General features: G+C 44.4%; 1 protein-coding gene across 7 annotated transcripts in view; it reads left to right on the plus strand.

Annotated features, from left to right (window-relative positions):
• Nucleotides 1-17,475, plus strand: part of SAMD11 (sterile alpha motif domain containing 11) — a 272,374-nt gene extending 254,899 nt beyond the window's left edge. For 6 of the 7 annotated variants that reach the window (XM_068240716.1, XM_068240712.1, XM_068240713.1 and 3 more), the window contains exons 12-14: nt 4,161-4,285; nt 8,091-8,201; nt 16,079-17,475. In XM_068240716.1, coding sequence (XP_068096817.1) covers nt 4,161-4,285; nt 8,091-8,201; nt 16,079-16,315 — 473 coding nt within the window. In that variant the 3' untranslated portion in view covers nt 16,316-17,475. The remainder of the gene's footprint in view (nt 1-4,160; nt 4,286-8,090; nt 8,202-16,078) is intronic. The other variant, XR_011022124.1, reaches the window with a different exon arrangement.
• The last annotated feature ends 5,872 nt before the right edge of the window (nt 17,476-23,347 follow it).

The raw sequence follows: 23,347 nt of genomic DNA on the forward strand, positions 1-23,347 counted from the left end.
CACATCCTGATCCAGATTTAGTGCTTCTTGGAATTGGGCTAAAACAAACAAAATTATCAGAAAGTGTATTGGATTTGCCCATTTACAAAGTAACTGCATACAGTTTGTTAAATTTGTATGCAGGCCAGAATTTATTGGCATATCATTGACCATCTCTATGGCTTGCACAGTGTTTGGGCTGAAGTACATACCATTGCAGTTGGTTGCAACAGAAGGCCAAATATTACCATTAGGTGGAATTGCTAAGAAGATCTCGATCTGTGATGGCAGATCTCTGTCACAGGAAAATGTAATGACTGCGGGAGTGAGCTTCTGCTAGTATATAGTGTCCCCAAACAAACCACATTTCTAGTTTCCATAGAAATACATATAGCAGTTAAGGATAATGGTGGCAACTAATGATCCAGTCTTTTTCATCCAATCTTACCATTTCCATGTAATATAAGGGAACTGCCTAAATTATCCATTCAATAGATTCACTCAATCTACCCTTAAAGAGACGCTAACATCAAAGATATCCCCTGGGGGGTACTCACCTCGGGTGGGGGAAGCCTTGGGATCCTAATGAGGCTTCCCACGCCGTCCTCTGTCCCACGGGGGTCTCGCTGCAGCCCTCCGAACAGCCGCTGACTGTCAATTCAATATTTACCTTTGCAGGCTCCAGCGGGGGCGCTGTGGCTGCTTTCGGCTCCAAAGTAGACGGAAATACCCAATCTCAGTCGGGTCCGCTCTACTGCGCAGGTGCCGGAGACTTGCGCCTGTGCAGTAGAGCAGACCCGACGGCGATCGGGTATTTCCGCCTACTTCAGAGCCGACGGCCGTCAGAGCGCCTGCACAGGAGCCGAGAAGGTAAATATTGACGTCACCGCTGTACGGAGGGCTGCAGCGAGACCCCTGAGGGACGGAGGACGGCGTGGGAAGCCTCATTAGGATCCTGAGGCTTCCCCCACCCGAGGTGAGTACCCCCCAGGGGACGTTTTGACGTTACAGATTCTCTTTTAGCCCCATACACACACTCAACAGCGGTCTTTGGCTCTTACAACTTTTCTTGTGAAACATCTAAAAAAAATCTCTTGCTATTGTTCAAGCAGCTGATAAGACTGATGAGAAGTCAATTCAACATTTGGATTGACTTCTCATTAGTCTTATCAGCTGCTTGAACAATAGCAAGAGATTTTTTTTAGATGTTTCACAGGAAAAGTTGTGAGAGCCCGCTTCCACTGGCGCGGAAACCATGCAGAATCCGCAGAGTTTCTCTGCAGGCAAATCGCGCAGGGAAACTCTGCCATAGGGATGAATAGCACTGCCGGCCGAATCGCTTGCACTAGTGATTCGGCCGGCTTTTCCATCCGAAGTTGTGCGGGAGGCTGCGAATCCCTACGGCTGATGGGATTCGTCTGCAAGTGCCGCCACGCGTCTCGCTGACGCGTGTGGCACAAGTGGAAACAGGCCCTAAAAGACTGCTGTTGAGTGTGTGTAGGTACAAATACCTATGCTGTGTTCCTTTTTTTCTTTCTCTGCCTGAAAGAGTTAAATATCAGGTATGTAAGTGGCTGACTCAGTCCTGACTTAGACAGGAAGTGACCCTTACTGATAAGAAATTCCAACTATAACACACTTTCCTAGCAGAAAATGGCTTCTGAGAGCAAGAAAGAGGTAAAAAGGGGAATTTCTTATCTGAGGGTCACACTGTAATCACTTCCTGTCTGAGTAAGGACTGAGTCAGCCACTTACATACCTGATATTTAACTCTTTCAGGCAGAGAAAGAAAAAAAGGAACACAGCATAGTTATTTGTGTCCTATGCACTGTACATACACATGTCTATCTCATCATGTCACATGTCAGTTCGGGTATCCTTTAAAGTGGACCCAAATTAAAAATACAAGATTTCAGAAATAAAATGTATTTTCTAAATTAGAACAATAAATAGCAGCCTTTTTTCAGCTGCATGATGACAAATATAAAACATTTTACATTTATTGGAGAAACCCCACCCTTCCTTTGATATTGCCGGGACAGAATCCGGCAAAATGCTGGAGTAGGTAGTGTCCGGCAATGGAGGAATTGCTAATGGCTGCCACCTGTATAACCCTAGCTATGAAAAGAGAAGAGTGAAAAGCATGCACTGAAATGCTCATAGGCTTGAAGGAGTGTTTATTTATCTTTGTATGTGTCAGAGTGGTGCAACTAAATATTTTGCATTAAAAAAATGTTTGGTTTGGGTCCGCTTTAAACAATTGGAAGCTGTAGATTTGTAATATTCCATTAGCCAGACATACGTTCCACATAAGCCTTGTAATTACTTTCTGACAACATGGCCCCTGTCTCATTCCAGATGTCTGATTTGCAATCAAATATGCATACACACATCCACCTATAGCATAGATAGAAAAAACTGGCCACACCCCTTTAGCCTGCATGGATCAGTCTGCATGGGTTATCACCTTTAACCATTGTTGGGACACATTATTTTTTTAAATGGATTCTCGGCTGATCCATCGTACAGGTTATCAATGACATGCAAGTTTAATGCAAACGGTGCGCAGCTCAGAGAAGTCAAATGCCAATTTCAACACAGTTTCAACTGCATACATAGTTACCGTATATAGTTATTTGGGTTGAAAAAAAGTCATACGTCCATCGAGTTCAGCCAGAAAATTTGCATTAAGTTTGCTTGCTAGCCAGAATTATTGGTATCTTATTGACCATCTCCAATAAAGCCACTTAGGGCCCATTCACACTTCAACAGCCGCTAATCTCCAGCGATCGCTAGCGCTTTCAAAAACGCTAGTGCAATATGGCAGTGATCTCACTGCCCCGATTGCAGGCGATTCATTTTTTTTTTAGCGATCGCAATCGCAAATCCTAATTGCTCAAAAATTGCAAAAAAGTACAGTGCAAAATACATTTATTGCTAACAAAAAATCACCGGTGCAAATTGCTAGTGCTAATTGCTAGCGTTTTACGATCTCAAGTGTGAATGGGCCCTTCGAAAGAGTAAAAGGCTATTCACTGCGTGGTTGACGCTGCCCAAGCGTCATGAAGTGAGTGCTGGGGCAGCCTGTGCATTGTGTCACTGTGTTTGTAATACTCTGCTGACCTCTGTACGGCTGTAAGCTATTGAGGGGGGTTATCGGTGCCGCTCCCGGCCTCCATCCAGTCTGCCTCTCAGTGACCGACCTTGTCTTCCCTCTAGTTTGTGAGATATGGGACTGCCAGCAATTCTCCCCCTCCCTTCAAATCTTCCCATACACCCTGGGGACAGCTCAGGAAGCTAAAATCCTTCTATCGATCTTTGGCCCTGAGTACAATTAACGCAACCTGGCATGCGGCGCTCTCGCCACAACCCCTCCCGTCTCCTCTGTCACAGCGGGGAGGGGGAGGGGGGGTTGCTCGCAGACTGGGTGCACAATGCATGCGGGCCTGCTCTTAACTCATCACACAATCAGAATAGATCTTGCCTCACTCGGTGACAGGCTTTAATCGCTTGTGACGTTAATTACAGGTAGAATTGTTAGTCTCTTCCCAGACCCAGGTCTCAGGGCAGCTGACAACTCTGGCTTTTCCGTCTCGTAGCTGCCAGACATTGTGGCAACTTTTGTCCTCCAAGAACCTGAGGAAGCGGCTAATTGGGAAGCCGTTCCCAGCTCCAGCCACCCAGCTTCTCAGAGAGACTGGGGCATTGGAAAGCTGGCGGCAGGGTCTGACCTCAGGCTGTGCACAGAATAATTGAGATGAATTCATTCCCAGCCATTGAAAGCGCACTGACCTCTCACTGTCCCACCTAGCCCATCACATACAACACAAATACCCTTTATCTGCCAGAGTCCTTCTGGTCTCATACTACAAATTTGCTTCCTCTTTTTACTTATTCTTTGTTTGGAGAGTTCCACCAACAAAGCATTGTGGGAGAGTAGCGTCTGTACCCTGCATGGTGTTGACAGGTCATTAAAGATGGATGTTAGGCTGCAGAATATGTTCATCTTGCTGCTGCCTTGTTTTCTTCATGGGATTTTAATGATTAATGTCTCTTTTCCTTTCTCTCCCCCTTCTCTGCTCTCCCTTGCACAACCTCCTCATCCTATCTCACCTCATCTTCCTTTCACCCCCCCCCCCCTCCCAATCTGTCTGCTCGTCTTCTGCCCCCTCCCTCGTCAGGTGCCATGGGGGGACTCTTCCTGGATGGGGAGGAGAGTGTGGTTCTGGAGGACCTCAGCAAATGGACAGTGGAAGACGTCTGCAGTTTTGTGGGCAGTCTGTCTGGCTGTGCAGAATACACACAGGTAATCAGTCTGGTTAGTCTTGTGTATCCCAAAGACCATAAAACCAGCCCACTTACCAGTTTTAAGGGGGCCATACACTATTCAATTTTTATTTTTTTCGATCAATCAATCAGGAAATTCAAACCAAAATACACTTATGTATTTTTCTGAAATTAATCTATTAAAACGTTCAGTATTTATATATTCCTATCTGAATTTTCCAACACATCCGATCAGATTTATATAGAAAAAAAAGGGGGAAAAATCAATCTGCTTTTCTCGAGCAAAACATTTTTTTCTATACAATTGATCATTTTTATAGAAAAAAAAAAAAAGGAAAATCGATCTATTTGATTGTATTGTGTATGATCACCTTAACCTAAACCTGCCCCCAAGTCAACAAACTGAGCAAAAAAAAAACATTAATGAATATATATTTCTGATTTACACTGCAGCTGCCAGGGCACAGATGCTCTATATCTATCCATCATGTCACTTTTGGAAATCAAATTCTTCTTTCTAAAGCTAACCTGCCCCTTTATACCACCTTACAATGTGTTTCCATCTGGTGGAAAATGCACAGTTGAAATTTTGCCCCAAAAGCTTCTATGATAGATAACACATAGGAGTGTTACCTTCCCAGAAGTCTTTCCCAAACTAAAACGTGCTGCCTACTTAGTACCAAAACCCCATCCAGCAGCTCCATCCTTCTGGGTGTACTGAGCATACCACAGTACATTAGTACATATACATCCCTGATCCGGCCTCTAGATGAGGTGTATGGGTTGCCCAACCTGCCATAGGAGATACGAAATGGCTGGATGGGTACCCAGGCCCTTTTCTACATTAGTCTGTAGGAAAGGCAGCCAAGGGGGTGACATTATTTACTACTATTATGGACGTTTCTGAGGGGACATTTTCAAGGCTACAAACAGTAAATCAGAAATATTTTTAGAATCATATTTATTTGCATAAATTAATTACTCCCAAGTCTGAAAAATATATGTTCCCTTTAGGGAGGATTCACGCTTGTCTAGGTGGAAAACACAAAACGTTTTTCACATGCAAATGTTCGGACTCTATGCATTAAAAGCGCATAAATGATCATCTGTGAGAAAGCACACATCATGTGTGATTACACTGCGCTCCTGTGAATTCCTTTCCTGCATGCAAAATTTTCATTCAAGCGTGGACGATCCTATTGACTTATACCAGGTACACACCATGCAATTTCCTGTCAGACAGACTGTTCAAATCGAATATTTCCGATCGGTCCAATCTGATTTCTGATAGTCTTTCTGATTGATTTTCCTATCACTTCTATACTAAATTGATCAGAAAAACGATTCGAAATCAGATCGGACCTGTTGGAAATAATAAATTCGACCTGTCCATCTGAGGTGTGTACCTGGCATTACATTGGTTTAAAGTCACGTGCGAATTTGCATGCGGGGAAAAAGGAATGTGATTTTGACAAGTGTGAACCCAGCCTTAAGATGGTTTTTGTCCCAGTATTACTGCACTCTCACTCACTCCTTTCATGCACTCCTTTATAGTAGATTCCTCTCCAACTGTGCCACGTCTTCCTCATTAGAGGAGGAATCTGGAACTGGCAGCTTTGGGCCTCATTAGAGGTTACAGGATGCCCTCTATCCGTCCCTTTTAACTGCCCCCTTGTTTCTGCTCTCTGGACTCCAGTCTGAGACAGGAGGTTGGAGTCTGCTGTGTTTTTCCCTTTTCCTTTTCCCCTGTGCTAATCCCCTCATGACATGCTTCATTAAAACCACCTGCACTGTCACACTCCCCCCTCCTTGCAGCTGGGCCGGAGAGCAGCGGCGGCAGTGCAGGCTAGAAGTCAAAGCCAGAGAGGAAGGAGAGGGGGGACCAGCGCGGCAGGGGAGGTTACAGGGAGGGCGAGGGAAACAGAGGACTGCTCCATGAATGCAAAATATTCAGAATGAATGAGATAAACAAGTGGGAGGAAAATTACTGCATAATGCATTGTGCTTGAAAAATGCCAGGCTGTCTACATGATAAAGTATCTGAATTCCATAAAGCGGTTATCCACAAAATGACGTAATATACTGAGACTTCCCCACTATATTCTTTGTAAACAGTAGTGAGTCCCAACCTGCTGCTATTCATAATGCTTCAGCAGACCAACCATAAGATTCTTTACATACCACATACTAATACCACAGACCTAGGGGAACATCACATCATGTATGCCTCCCATCCCTGGTCTATGTCACGCACTCACAGGGCACAGACTGTTAGAATCCTACATCAGTTACTACTGTGCTGCAACTCCATGAGGCTAGAATTACTTAAAGGGAATCTGAAGGGAAAAGAAACTTATGAGATAGTTAATTGCATGTGTAGTACAGCTAGGTAATAGAACATTAGTAGCAGTGGAAAGAGTCTCATATTGTTTCCAGTACAGGAAGAGTTAAACAACTTATCAGTTATCTATGCAAAAGAGCTTCTCTGAGCAGTCAGAGACCGTCCTATTTTCTGAAGCACTTATACATCAAACAAACAGTGAAAAACAGCTTCAGATAAGGTTTTACTGCAGGGAAGTTCAAAGGGACATTAGCTCTGCTCTGTTTCATAGTTTAAAATACAGAGTGTCGTTTGTAATTGCAAATATGACAGAAGGATGCAATGTTAGAACAAAAAGCTATATAACAGAACATTAGTAGCAAATAAAAGTCTCATTTTTATTTTCAATTAATTATCTGTACTACACATACAATTAATGTAATTATAAGTTTTGTTTTTTTTTCAGTTCAATGTCGCTTTAAATTATCACTATCTTGAAAAATTGTAAAATGTAAGATACGTATGTACATACATTCATAACAAGTACATTTCTTACAGCTTACACTACAAATTCCATTTCTCCTATGCTGCTGTCACTTACAGTTGGCATTACAAATCTGACAGGTTTTGGACCAGTTTTGAGTCCGCCAGGAGAAAAGCGCAATATAAATGTTCTGTGTTTGTTTATCTCCTCATGGGGGGGTTGTCAGTATCTCCTTTATACTTTACAGAAGCACTTCCTTGAAAGGATCTATACAAAAATGCCGGGCAGCTTGGCTGCTCATTTTCACACTGTTTTGGGAGTTGGACAGAGCAACTGCTGTTCAGTAAGTGCATTTGAAAATAAAGAAAACATTGAAAATCCCCGATGAGGAGATGGACTAGTCCAAATCCTGTCAGATTTTAACTGCTTACTGTAGGCATCTGGGACATATGAAAAAAGGTGTGCATTTTTCATCTAAGATAATGTTATATTTTAATTTTTTTTGTGTGATAGTGGACCTTTAAAGGACAGGTCCAAGGTAAAAAAACAAGATCTACTCCAGCCCCTGGCAGCCTATCTATCCCTCCTCACAGCTCCGCTTCCAGCCGATGTCCCGGGGTCCCCTCCTTTGCAGATGCCGACCTCGCCAGGTCTGCATCTTCTGCGCACGCTGCTCGTTCTGGCGTAGCCTGGAGCATTCTGCACAGGCATAGAAGTAGTGCACAGAATGCTCCTGGCCACGGCGTGGCTGTGCGCTCGTGCAGAAGACATCTGCAATGGAGGGGACCCCAGGACACCAGCTGGGAGCAGAGCTGCAGCGAGGGACAGATAGGCTGCCAGGGGCTGGAGGAAGCCTCAGGTAAGTAGATCTTGTTTTTTTTTTTTTTTACCCCGAATGTGTCCTTTAACAAGATACTCCATTGTAGAGATGACAGTAAAGTGAAGTGATATGACATAGAGCAGACTGTAGCTTGTACTGTGGTTTTCTCATGCAGTATTATCATCCTGTTATTTGTGCAGGTATTTCGGGAGCACTGTATAGATGGGGAGACTCTGCCACTACTGACTGAAGAGCACTTACTGAATAATATGGGCCTAAAGCTTGGGCCAGCACTAAAAATAAGAGCACAGGTATACATCTACATGTCCATCTATGTATACAACAAATGCAAAATGAATAAATCCAGTATATGATTATAATTTAGAGCTATTCCAGTCCTCAGACAAGGCCTTCTGGGGTTTTCCTCACTTTGTTTTCAATAGGAGATATTTTTCTGGGGACTCGTATTTCATATATGGGTCTCCACCACTGCGGTGTGGGCTCACCTCTCCTTCCAACAGACGGCCCGATTCAATTCACTTTTTCTCCTTAGTTTTATCCCAGGAGATCATTTTTCATTTTCTGTTTAAAGAAAACCTGTACTGAAAAATAAGTTCCCCTGGGGGGTAGTCACCTCAGTAGGGGGAAGCCTCGGGACCCTATCGAGGCTTCCCCCGTCCTCCCCACGGCGGTCTCGCTGCAGCCCCCGGAACGCACAGGCGATAAATCCGACAGCCTGTGCAATAATGTACCTTTTTGGGCTCCAGCGGGGGTGCTGTTGCGGCTCTTCTGAAGGAGATAGGCGAAAATAGCCGATCTCCATCGGGTCCGCTCTACTGCGCAGGCGACTTGCTCCTGCGCAGTAGAGCGGCTCGACGGAGATCGGCTATTTTCGCCTATCTCCGTGGGAAGAGTGGATACTGCGCCTGCGCTGGAGCCAAAAGGTAAATATTTACATCGCCGCCGCTCCGGGAGGATTTTCTCCGCCGCCGTGGGACCGAGGAGGACGGGAGAAGCCTCAATAGGATCCGGAGGCTTCCCCCACCCAAGGTGAGTACCTCCCAGCGGAGTTTTTTTCATTACAGATTTTCTTTAAATAACTTTTCAGCACTCTGCAATTGAAAAAGTACTGTCAAAATTATTCTGAGGTATATTCAGGCTTGCTGGTGGCTTAACACGCATTATATTAATAAGATGTGAAAATTCTTCCAGGAGAAAAAGTGAATTGGATCGGGCCCAGGGTCTTATTTCTCAAGCTGTATGGTTCAAAATTTGGGAGTAATAATTCAGTTGAATCTGCTGAAATATCTATCTTCTCAATCACTTAGATTAAATCTGCCCAGTGATCGGTTGAACCCCACAAGACCAATGAATAAGTTTACATGTAATCGAGAACTAAGTAGCACTGGGCGAGGGATAGATGGCCTCATGGTTTTGTGTTTCATCAGTGAATTCAAAGATACCAGGGGCAACGGCCCAATAATTTCTCAGTCAGATTTCTACTGAAATCTGATGATCAAGTGATGAAATAGACTCTAAGCGGAGTGACAATTGCTAGCCAGGTTGGGCCACTGTTGATCTGTGTATGGCTTGCTTTAGACTCTTTCACAATGGCTGAAGCAGGTAGGTGGTGTGTGATGATTCAAGATAAAACTCTCAGCAAAAGGATAAAGTAAAACTAGACTTAAAGAGAACCCGAGGTGGGAATTACTAATACTATTGGGGCACAGAGGCTGGTTGCGCACACTAAGACCAGCCTCTGTTGCCCCATCGTGTGCCTCCATGTCCCCCCTGCTCGCCGCTATAGACCCCGCTACCCGCCCGCGTCACTTCCCTCCTATCAGCGGGAGGGAAGGGACACGGGCGGGTGCGCCGAGGCGGGGGAGCGGCACTGACAGACAGCGCTAAGGTAAACATTGTGCTGGCGACACGCTGCGTGTCGCCAGCACTGCGGGGTCTATAGCGGCGAGCAGGGGGGACATGGAGGCACACGATGGGGCAACAGAGGCTCGTCTTAGTGTGCGCAACCAGCCTCTGTGCCCCAATAGTATTAGTAATTCCCACCTCGGGTTCTCTTTAAAGTGGATCCGAGATAAAAAAAACTAACTATGACAAGTAACTTGTCTATATATCTTATCTAAAGTTTAGATAGTTTACACAGCAAATCTAGCTGCAAACAGCTTCAACAGTTTCATGTTTATTAATTCCTTGTTTTGTCACAGTACATACAGGCAAGCTGCAACTGCATCCCCAGCCCTCAGCTCACTCCCCTCTCCTGCTCCCTCCTCCCCTCTGCCTCTGAAATATCTGGCTAGTAACCTCCTCCTGCCCAGACTGAGCTCCCATAAGCCCTTGCTACATGGAGTGCCAAGGCACTTTGAGCAATGGGCGAGGCTTGTTTAGTTTATAGGGAATTAGAGTATTAAAACAAAACAAAAAAAGCATTTGGCTTGAGGAATACCCTATAAACTATATGTAAGGAACACAATTATGCAATGAGTAAAAGTTTATCTCATATCCACTTCAAGCCCCATATACACCCTCAACAGCGGTCTTTTATGCAGCACAATTCTCAATCCAACAGTTGGATTGACGTCTTATCAGTTGTGTAAACAATAGCAAGCAACTTTTTTTTTGGTTTTTCAACAACAAAAGTTGTTTGAGAATTGTGCTGCATGAAAGACCGCTGTTGAGCGTGTGTATGGGGCTTTACTTAAATATCCATACAACTTAAATATGTTTGGATAAATTGACCCTTTTAGGTACAGATGTGATACTTGGATATAGTCACACTTTATTTTCACACTGGTGAGTGAATACTATGTCTATAGATAGTGTGTCTACAGGTGTGTTCTTTATTCTTGCTAAAAATGCGGGAATTGTTTTCTTAACAGGGGGCAATCCCTGTGAATATGCTGGGATTTCTGAATCACAGATGCACTGCAGACTGTATTACACACCACACTAACACCATATAATAGAATTGTGCTGTGGCCTGCAGCCCTTATAATAAAGTGGTAGCTGCACTTTATGACGTTCCCTCCATCCCTGGCTGTTTATGGCGGGTGTAATAAAAAGGTTCTTTGGCCAATTGTTCCCCGCGGATCAATTCGTTAGAAATGTGCCGTGGTTTAGTAGGGCAGGGAAGTGTCGGAATTGCAGGTTGCTCTTCAAGGCTGTATTATTGAATTTTGGGTAGTGATAAGGTGATCGGGGACACAGTAAATGTATCGTGTACAGTGACACTACCTAGAAATATTGTGTTAGGTGGGGCTCTTCTGATGTGGTTGTCTAGCAACAGTTCCAGACCAGCCTTCTCATGGGGAGGAAGGGGAATCCACCAACACAAGACAGTCACACCGTACAAACTCATACTACATGGAGAAAAGCAATACTTTATAAACTTATTATAGTAAACATTTGAGAATAGTAAACTAAATGTCCAGGTCCAGGCCAAGCACCATTATAGATATGGGAGTAAAACATGGTATAGTAAACCCTGATATAATGGAACTACTGTGAGGGCCTGTTTCCACTAGAGTGAATCTGCATGCGTTTCCTGCGTGCAGATTCGCATAGACAATACAAGTGGATGGGACTGTTTCCACTTGTCAGGATTTGAGCGTTTTTCTGTGCAGAAAAAATGGCTCTGCACGGCAGAGACATCAGAATTCGCATACCGCTATGCGATTCGCATACAATATATTTAATAGGAAATTCGCATGCGGTTTTGGTATGTGAATTTTCATGCGAATTCGCATACGATTTTGCATAGAAACAATGGAAAAGCTCACAGGCACTGCCATGGTTAAATTCGCATACATTCATCCATGTGAAATCATATGCGAATTCGCATGAAAATTCGCGTCCGCATGTGATTTTTTTCCCGCGGCGATTCCCACCGCACAAGTGTAAACAGGCCGTGATAGTTATTCTGTATTGTGCTCACTTGCTGAAGCATTAAAAAGAAAAAATGGCTCCCAATTAGTGAATTAACCACTTAAGGACCACGTGGATTTTTAATGATCGGTGCTGCGCGGGCTCTCCAGCCCGCAGCACCGATCAGGTAAAAGGCAGGGCGATCAGACTTCCCCCCTTTTTTCCCCACTAGGGGGATGTCCTGCAGGGGGGGTCTGATCGCCGCCGGCTGCCTGTGATTTGCGGGGGGGGGGGGGGGCTCCTCAAAGCCCCCCTCCGCAGCGATATTGTGCGCTCCCTCCCCTTACCTCCCTCTCTCTTCCCCTGTGTGAGGCGCAGGACGGATATCCGTCCTGCGCCGGATAGGATAGGCTTCAGCCTATCAAATGACGGCGATCCCCGGCCAATCAGAGGCCGGGGATCGCCGATCTCCGTCACGGCGCTGCTGCGTAGCAGCGCCGTATTGATGTAAACAGCAGGGATTTCTTCCCCGCGTGTTTACATTACGTGTGCGAGCCGCGATCGGCGGCTCGCACGCTGTTCACGGAGTCAGCCTCCGTGAACTAGCATGGAAAGGCCGCTCGAACGAGCGGCCGTTTCCATGGAAAACCACTAACGACCCGCCGACGCCTATCGGCGTTAGGCGGTCGTTAAGTGGTTAGGATACAGTACTATGGTATACTTGGTGTGAGAGTATGACAATTTCTGATATAGTAAACTTCTGATACAGTTAGCTACTTTTCATCCCTTGGAGTTCACTATAAAGGGGTTCCACTGTACTGTGAATTAGGACAGCTTGCTGTTTAGCTAAAATCAAATTATCTGGTGTTCCTAATAAAAGTGAACTTGCATCACACGCCTAACCCCAATTCCCAAGAAAAACAGCTTTGACCCTGGATAATGTACTTGGAGGAGGTAGAACCTCTTGGTGTTATCGCTGTTTGTGTCTCCAGTGTGAAGATTTTTCCTCACTTCCTGTTCCAAGTATCCCCTCTACAGATATCTGAAAAGTTAACATGAACCCAAGGACAGGAAATGAAAGACAGCCATTGAGAGAAAAAAAAACTGAAAAAAAAACCTTGAAAGTGTTAGAATGCTTATACATGGGTTTGCTTACAACTACTCAAAATGAGGATCTGATTACAGTGTACTTGCGATCCACCAATACATCCCACCCCCTTCTGCTGCTCCTACATGGGTCGGAGCAGGAGCATGGACAGGTAGCTATGATCTTCCAGTATTCTCCCAAAGCACACACTGCATGGGGTGGTACAAAGGATACATCATTAGCAGATACACACACACACGAAATACAAGACACTGTACAGTCAGGACATTGAATAAAATAAATACAGATACATACATAGTTGATGTGTAGTTGGTACATGTGCATATGTTAAAATTACAGCAGTATGAGAAACACTAGGAGGAGGTCCCTGCCCTTGCAAGCGTACAATCTAGAGGGTAGTGGGGAGGAAACAACAGGGAAGGAAATACAGGGGATAGTGTGTGCAGGGCCGAGCCTGGGCGGGTGCTGCGGGTGCAAGGCACCCAGGCGCCTGCCTCTGAGAGGCGCCGCCCGGCCGCCGCTCTCCCCCTGTGGCCGCCGCTCGCTCGCTCGCTCCCTCCCTCCCTCTAGCCGCCGGCGCCGCGTCAGACCTCGATCAGGCGGGCGGGCGCTAGGACCTAGCACGCCGCACTGATATGCGGAAGTGACATCACTTCCGCATATAGAGCGGGTGCGTCCGGCGCCTTCTTACTGGTCGGGTCGCCCGCTGATTGAGGTCTGAAGCTGCTGCAAGGTGAGGAGGGAGCGGCGGCGGCAGAGGCAGCAGCGGCGGGAGGGGAGGATTGGGTGCGCTCCTGTCACTACCTAAACGGGGACCCTATACCCCCTGGCTACCTATCCTGGGCACATATTACCCCCTGGCTACCTATCCTGGGCACATATTACCCCCTGGCTACCTATCCTGGGCACATATTACCCCCTGGCTACCTATCCTGGGCACATATTACCCCCTGGCTACCTATCCTGGGCACATATTACCCCCTGGCTACCTATCCTGGGTACATATTACCCCCTGGCTACCTATCCTGGGCACATATTACCCCCTGGCTACCTATCCTGGGCACATATTACCCTCTGGCTACCTATCCTGGGCACATATTACCCCCTGGCTACCTATCCTGGGCACATATTACCCTCTGGCTACCTATCCTGGGCACATATTACCCCCTGGCTACCTATCCTGGGCACATATTACCCCCTGGCTACCTATCCTGGGCACATAATACCCCCTGGCTACCTATCCTGGGCACATAATACCCCCTGGCTACCTATCCTGGGCACATATTACCCTCTGGCTACCTATCCTGGGCACATATTACCCCCTGGCTACCTATCCTGGGCACATATTACCCCCTGGCTACCTATCCTGGGCACATAATACCCCCTGGCTACCTATCCTGGGCACATAATACCCCCTGGCTACCTATCCTGGGCACATAATACCCCCTGGCTACCTATCCTGGGCACATATACCCCCTGGCTACCTATCCTGGGCACATATACCCCCTGGCTACCTATCCTGGGCACATATACCCCCTGGCTACCTATCCTGGGCACATATACCCCCTGGCTACCTATCCCGGGCACATATACCCCCTGGCTACCTATCCCGGGCACATATACCCCCTGGCTACCTATCCCGGGCACATATACCCCCTGGCTACATATCCTGGGGACACTGGCTGTTTGTCATTATGTGCATTTGCTGGTGAAAAGCAGTCTCTTGTTATGTGAATTTGCTGGTGAAAAGCAGTCTCTTGTTATGTGCATTTGCTGGTGAAAAGCAGTCTCTTGTTATGTGCATTTGCTGGTGAAAAGCAGTCTCTTGTTATGTGAATTTGCTGGTGAAAAGCAGTCTCTTGTTATGTGCATTTGCTGGTGAAAAGCAGTCTCTTGTTATGTGCATTTGCTGGTGAAAAGCAGTCTCTTGTTATGTGCATTTGCTGGTGAAAAGCAGTCTCTTGTTATGTGCATTTGCTGGTGAAAAGCAGTCTCTTGTTATGTGCATTTGCTGGTGAAAAGCAGTCTCTTGTTATGTGCATTTGCTGGTGAAAAGCAGTCTCTTGTTATGTGCATTTGCTGGTGAAAAGCAGTCTCTTGTTATGTGCATTTACATGGGGAAAAGCAGTCTCTCGTTATGTGCATTTACATGGGGAAAAGCAGTCTCTCGTTATGTGCATTTACATGGGGAAAAGCAGTCTCTCGTTATGTGCATTTACATGGGGAAAAGCTGTCTCTTATGTGCATTTAGTGGGGAATTTTTGTCAGTAAAAATAATCTTTTGTCAGTAAATTTTTAGGTATTTGTCAGTAAAAAATAACGTGAAAGGTTGGCAACACTGGCAGGCTGTGTGGCGCAACGGGAAAGATACAGGCAGCCCACCTTGGGCTTGGCAGGGGGGAGGAGCCGATGTCAGCGAGCGAGAGTAGGGTGGCCGCAGGCAGCCATAAATACGCAGTGTGTGACTGCGTCGCACTCGCAGAGCCTCTCAGCCTGAGTCAGTCCAGAGACTAGCAGACTGTCACTCGCAGGAAGCCAAAGCCAGCCAGGAGCAAGCCCATGGAAGAGGGGTAGGAATGGGGTATCGCATGCGTAAAGAGGTGGAAGGTGTGGGTGTGATTAGGAAGGACATGGGTGTGGTTATGTGGTTGGGCGTGGTTAATTTAACCACTCCCATAGGCGCCAGAGAAAATCTTGCACCCAGGTGCCAGGCACCCCAGGCTCACCCCTGAGTGTGTGAGGCAGTGTGCCTTCAGTGCTGCCTTTAGCAAATTATAGGCTTGTCTGAACAGGTGTGTTTTCAGAGTACGTTTGAAGGTTTCCAGACTCCTGGCATGACGAACCGGCTGAGGGAGAGTTCCAAAGGCAAGGGACAGCCCGTGAGAAGTCTTGGATGCGAGAGTGAGAGGAGGTGATTAGGCTCCTCTCACTCTCATACAAAACTTTAGCATAATTTGAAACCGTACATAAAGATTATTTGTCAGCATTATTACTTTTTACTAATTGCTTTTTCCTGTCATATGTTTGTAATTATGTGGAAACTCCATTTTGAGACTACACTGAAGAATAAGGGGCAGGAATGCACCTTCTACTTAGGAAACCCCTGAATGACATTATTTGTTGCACATATTTTCTAGGCCAACATGTGGACAGTATAATAAAGAATTAAAAGCACTTATGGCTTTCATCTGTTCTTTTCAGGTGGCTAAGAGGATTGGACGGGTCCTGTACATGGCCAGTTTTCCAGTGGCATTCCCCCTCCAGCATCCCAGCCTGCGACCAGCTGACAGAGACTTGGGAAGCAATGAGATCAGACCCCCCTCTACTGGCAGCGCTGGGTCTCCCTTTCCCAGCTCCCTTCTTCCCCCTAGCCGCATTTCACCCAAACATGAGAATGGCAGTGCAACATACTTAAATGAACCTGCTAAGTCCCTTTAATTGTGCCCAGCCGTATACCTGGATAACTATACTGCTGTGTTGTTGAAGCCGGGCTTTGAACAGAGAGGGATAAACTCGCTTCTGGATGGCTGCCATCTCTTCAGCTGCTTGAGAGACTAAACTGACTGATACGGTGTGAAAAATATAATAGAGACTAAAGAACTTGCTATTGTCCTTTTTGGGCACTTCCTTGATGGGCACGACAGATAGATAAATATATATGTATATATTTTTATTTCCAGTGACACCTTTGTAAAAAGTTCAAAAAGGAGACCAGTGGAAAGGCAAACCTATTCCGGCAATACCTGGAAAATATGCAGGAAGTTACAGGAGAAGATCAGCATGAGGAAATGAGGGGATAGGAAGCAACCGGCGTGCTTGTATACAACCCTGCCAAGCATACAGGCCAGGCTTCCTGCTGCCATCTCTAAATACCCCAATGTGCAAGGTAGTAACACAACCAGGTGAATTATGGGGAAGTCTAGAATGTTTGGCTAACTCTTCTGTGTTGACCTCTCCCCCACTTTCCTGTGCTGTCTATGCATCTCCAGCGTCTTACTACTGTACCAAAGAAACGCCGTGCTACCTGATCACAGGCTGGCATTGGTAGATTGCTGGAATGGGGTATCTTTTAGTCTGTTCCACTGCAAGGACTCAACCCACCATATGTTTTCATCCCAGAGATTCTGACAAGCTAAACCAACATATTGTCCCATGTCTGCCATAATATTGCCACATGGATATGGAAGGCATATGTCCTATAATTCTGCTTTGGACAATCTGTAAACTGCCCCCATGTAGAGGATTCCAGAATGAACAAAACAATATGGCAAACAACAAATGGAGCCTGAGCAGGTGCTGCTGAACTACTGCAAAAGGACAAAGCCTCTTTACCCCAAGACTTTATCATAGGTACCCTGTCATGCCGACTGGTACGTTACTCCCTATTGTGGATTTATTTTTTAAGGGTTTTTGTTTTGTTTACATGTTTATGTCATACTCTAAGCTTATTCATAAAATATGTTCATTTCTATTTTCAAAAGAAATCTAGATCAGCGGTACAGTTAGCAGTTTTTGTTACTGAAAAAATCCAGACCTTAACAGATCGCCAGAGTGCTGCATAGCAGCAGGTTCAAATAAAAGAAAAGCTATACAAGAAACCTGTGTGGTGTCTATGAATGCTATATATGGTGGTGACCAATACTCTTTATTTCTGTATCATTACTGTGAAACATACTACTGGGCTCCTCTCTCTTACAACTGGATACCTCCCGCATGAGGGGGACAGGGAAACATCAGGGCTGTGTTGTCAGAGGATCACTTCAATAATCATTGTTGGCCACAGAGTTATTGCTGAATTTGGAAATATTCACTCTGCAGGATAGCCAAGAAGTCAGCTTTGAATCAGGTGGCCGGCCACTATTAAAGACCCATTAGGAGTTTGTGAAATGGTCTCAAAGGAGCTCAGAAGCCCCCTGAAAATACTGCAAATAATAAAGCAAATCATCACTTATGTGTTTAAAAAGCAAAACCTATATTGGGGTAATGATCTTCATGGCATTATTCACTGTCCTGAATAGTGTTGGTGTTTGAATTTGGCATAGTGAATTTGGAACACCCAAATACTCCCAATTACTGCTAATACAGCACTGAACAAGCAAACATGGTCCAAACCGGAAGAAGATTGTGTTGGACCGCAAGTCAGTTAACTCCTTCTGACCCTGTCCACTTGTTCAATGCTGAGCAGCGGTAATCTACAGTGCAGTATTCAGGTCTTCCGAATTCGAACAACACTAGTCCTGAAGCAATGCATTATGGGTCTTGCTTTTCAAACATATGGCAATAACTACCTGTAATCTTTTAAGAAGGAAATTATGCTTTCCACTGAAGTTATGGTGACTGGAGTAAATGGGGAAATAGGTAAATGTAGTATTTTCAGTTTGGTAGAAAAAAGAAGGCATATTGTTTGTGAGTAAGTCATGAATAGTAGAAGGAATATCTGGAATAAACATCTTCTTGGAGCGACCAGCATTTACAGAGTGCTTGCAGTCAGCCATCGCCTCACTAGCACATCGGCAGATAGATTTCATAATATCCTATTAATATATAAATAAAAATAATTGCGAACATCTCACTACACTACAGTGGATTCTGAGCAGAGGCGGTTATCGGGTGCCTCGGCTAAGTTTCGTCTAGCGTTTGTACAGAGCTTTAGGCTCACAACTGTCAAAAGACCACTGTCAGTCCCACCCCTCTTAGTCTTTTTTAGCAGATCTCGCTGATTTTCATAACACTTGCTACAGATATTATGAATGAATACATGTATTTTGTTGATCCTAACAAACACAACAGAAACGGATACATCTTGCTGGAGATGTGTTCTTATATGGTAAATTTATTCAAAGTGATTTTGAAATGAACATAACATTTTAACTGCTTACACATAAAAGGCGCCAAAAAAGATTAAACAAATGAAAAAGAGTTTAAAAAGGAGGAAAGCGGTATAACTTTTCTTTAAAGAAGACACACCAAAAATGGGTGACATTTTATTAAAGCTCTGACTATGTGTTTCATGGGCACATTGAGCACCTGAGCAAACTTAGTTTATGAACCTCCTTTAGGGGGAGGTTTGTTTGATATGTGGGCTTTGGGAGGGGGGTTGTAGTAGGCATTTACTTATCTAGGAGAGTTGCTCCGTAGCCACACCCCCTTCCCTTTGTCTGTATGGATGCCTCCATTTTCTTTGTCCACTTGCCGCAGTAATATCCTGTCCCCCAACTGCCGCAGTACATGCCAGGGACGCGCTATGCATGCCAGCAGATATAGTGTATTGATGTGGTTGCATTTAGCTGCTAGAAGATGTAATCACATCAATAAGACTACATCTCCTGCCGTGCATCGCACGTCCCTGTGGCTGGCAATAGGGATGATCAATGAGATGCATAGAATTTCAAGTTCATGCAGGATTATACTTTGTATGCAAATGTATGCAGCTTGAAAATGGACCAATATAGTCCAACCAGGGTCCACTAAAACAGCAATAGAACTCCACTAAAAACTGCAAAATGCATACAAATTGACTTTACCGCCAGGTACAGGCAGGTCTTAAAGAGGAACTCCAGTGAAAATGTATTTAAAAAGTGCTTAATTTTTACAATAATTATGTATAAATGATTTAGTCAGTGTTTGCTCATTGTAAAATCTTTCCTCTCCCTGATTTACATTCTGATATTTATCATATGGTGACATTTTTACTACTGGCGGGTGATGTCAGTGGAAGTAGATGCTGCTGCTTGCTTTTTTGGCAGTTGGAACTGTTATTTCCCACAACGCAACAAGACTCCCACAGTGTGATGTCAGGACCTCAGAGCTGTGAGGTGCTGACATCACACGTGGAAGGGGTTTCACCACAAAATCAGCCATACAGAGTCCCCCAATGATCCGTTTGGGAAAAGGAAAATATTTCTCGTGGGAAAGGGGGGGATCAGCTACTGATTGGGATGAAGTTCAATTCTTGGTTACGGTTTCTCTTTAAACCGTGTGCTAACATGCCAGCTATTTTTCATGAGAATTCTGATTATTGATAAAATATTGCATAGTACCGCACAATATATCACCTAATTTACTGCATGTGGTAAAATATGACTAAAATCTACCAGAATAGCAAAAGGCTTTTACCGCATGCAGTAAAATACAGCATATGCGGTAAAACGGAGGCTACGCCTACCAGAATTAAGGCCAATGTAATTTGTGGCTATAGTTGCACCCATTGAGCAAATTGGGCACGGGAGTTAATAATAATAATTCCTTTTTTTGTATAGCGCTTTTCTCCTGTTGGACTCAAAGCGCTTGTGAGGCAGCCACTAGAGCGCACTCAGTAGGCAGTAGCAGTGTTAAGGAAAAACTAAGTACCATGGTTTATACTTACCGTATATACTCGGATATAAGCCGACCCCCCAACATTTACCCCAGAAACCAGGAAAAAATGACTGACTCACATATAGGCCGAGGGTAGGAAATGCAGCAGCTCCTGAGGCTTGTATGCGCATGAATGCATTAGAAGAAGCCTAGAGATGTTCTCTAGGATAGGATTTTTCATGTTTATGAAAACATTGCAGATACCTTTATGAGAGATCAGACATGAAATGAGAGGCTCACAAGCTGCAGAGACAGCAGGAAGTGCAAGATTATGAACATGGAAAAGCGCTCCTGCTATGTTTCTGGGTGGCCGTTCATTGCTCCTGCACTGATCTCCTCCAGGGCATCCAGCCGGCATATAGGCCGAGAGGGTGACTTTTCAGCACATTTTTTGTGGTTAAAAATTCGGCCTATATGCAAGTATATACGGTAGATCAGTTTATACAGTAGAATTTCGTTATAGTAAACTCAGTCCTCAGGTCCCAGCAAATCCAATTCTAATAACTACTTTTCCTGGTCCCTTGGAGTTTACTATGAAGGGATTCTACTGTATTCGAGTGTGGCCTGTCAGCATTCACAGTAAATATATATTTTACTGGCAGTTTAAAAATACCATAAACCAAAATAATTCACACAGAAATCACTAGAAAAAAAAATGCAATCGCTACACTTGGTATGTTTTTGTTCTATTAGTGGAAATATGGAACCTGTTTAAACAAAGTAGGAAAATACTGGAAAGCTTTGAGATGTAGAAAATATGAAAAATGAAGCTAAACTATGGAGGAGCAGGATATCTAATGATGCCACACTAGTGACAGTAGAAATTAATTTAGAAGATTAAAATAAAAAAAACAACTTATTGATATCTTGTTTATGATAAGTGCTTAAAAGAGCATTCTTAGGTAGGATGATAAGACAAAGAGGACAAGACAAAGAATGAACTTGACAAAAAATAGTTGAAGAATGGACATATTCCTTGAAATCTGAAGAATGCCTGAGAGAAGCTCGACAGAGGATGTGTGGAGTCTCATTGTAGCTGACCCCCTGGAAGGAGAGGACACCTGAGGAGAAAGAATGTTGCTTCAAGAAGATGGGAGAAGATCCATGGCTTGGAGGGCTGCATTAACAGCTTATTTCAGCCAGCATAAAATAAGGTAAATTAAATAAATTCATGAGATGGACATGTGACCCCAGGTTAATAATTCTACCAGCAGAGATAATGAATGAATCAGACTTTATTCCAGCAGCATATTAAGAATTCTGGCCGACATATAACACAGCAAGCTGCTTGAGCGTGTGTTATACTGCTCTCTATTACCAGTGAATTTATAATCCAGCAATGCTTCCAGCATTTTTAAATGGCAAGTAACACATTCCACAAATCAAGCAACATCGCAAATAATCCCATTTCCCTCATACTTCTAGCTAGCATCATATGTTTTGTCTCTAGTTCGTCACATATCCTGAGGATTATAAGAGTGCTCCACGGGAGAGTACAGCTCCAGTACGAGGAAAGAAGTAGTGCCTGGAAACAGGTAGCATTCAAACAAATTCATACTCAGAACCCAAACTTTTGGTCAAATCGACTATTTCCCACAGGTCTGATCTGATTTCCAATCACTTCTGTACAGAATCCATAAGAAAAACAATTGGAAATCAGATTGGACCTGTCGAAAATAATCTGATAGGAAATTGCATGGTGTGTACCAAGCATTAGACCACCTGATTTAGTCTTCTTGTTGAACAACCAACAGATATGGCTCCACTGAATGCATTACCTGTTACTAAGGAAGTCCACCTTCTATATCCTAACCTGGACACCGCTCCCCACTTCAAGTGAGAAAGCTCACAGTATAGGTAAGCACAAAAAGCCATAAAGCTCCAACGCAAGGTAAGGGAAGTTTGGTAGCTCACCATACCATACTGTCTCAGTATGCCAATTTGTACCACCTCAAGTGCCGTATTTCAAGACTTCATTGTGAAAAAAAGTTGAGACAAAACAGGTCTTTCTAAATGGGAAAAAGAAAAACAGAAGTAATGCTTCACATGCGTTCACACTTGCAATCCACGGGATCAGGTGCAGTAAACTGACTACACTTCTGTGCAGTCCACGATAATCCCGGGGAGGCGGATGCTTTACCCCATATATAATGAATATATTACTGACTAGTCTAGAACAGGACAGTTTCACATGTCCAGGTTGGGGGTAGGGTTCCCTCCCTCTTTATACTAGACATCTGGAACTAACCTAACTACATTGTTCTAGCACAAGGGTGAGCAAACTTTTTGACTTGTGGGCCGCAATGGGTTCTTAAATTTGACAAAACATAATTAGAAAATATGTTCAGTTTTTCGCAATGGTAAGTGTGTAGACAAACATAGAAAAAAAACCACACAAAACAGCTTATATCCCTCCATTTCTCTCCTTTGCCAACCAACCTATCTTGTAATCTCCAGTGTCTGTCTATCCTACCCTCCCACTATCCATTTCCTTTGAGGACAGAAACTCACATTGAGGGCATATTCACAGGGACATGTTGCGGTTTAATGTGACGTTAACGTCGCAACGTGTCTGAATTAAGAGGTAATGCACTGCAAGCAGTGAGTTACCACAACACAATGATAACATTGCACTGTGAACGGCCCATAGGATTATCATTGGTAAGCTACGTAATAAGACTTTATAACGCAGCTCCGCAACGTGGCACTGTGAATGCGACCTAAGTCATTATTATTTTTCTCAAAATACCCATTTTCACTAACACCTAACCTTTGATCTGCATAATGCCAAACGGGTACCAATATACCATATATATGCGCTGGCGTTTCTTTAACCTTTCCCATCCAGCCCTCTTTCCCCTTATGGACTAGAGCAGTTTTGCTATTTTATATATGCCCTATATAATCAGCAATAACGTTATCACTACTTATGACACCTTAGTGATAAAAAATTTTTTTGGGGGGGGGGGGCAGACTGGCCTTCATTTGGGTTTTTTTTCCCAAGGAATATTATTTATTTCCTATACCAGGGATTTTCCACCTTTTTACTAATTGCACTGAAAATGTACCACCAGTGTACCAGCGCAGTAGAGCGGACCAGATCGGGCTCGGCTG

This window comes from Hyperolius riggenbachi, chromosome 6, assembly GCF_040937935.1.
Source record: "Hyperolius riggenbachi isolate aHypRig1 chromosome 6, aHypRig1.pri, whole genome shotgun sequence".
Taxonomy (NCBI): domain Eukaryota; kingdom Metazoa; phylum Chordata; class Amphibia; order Anura; family Hyperoliidae; genus Hyperolius; species Hyperolius riggenbachi.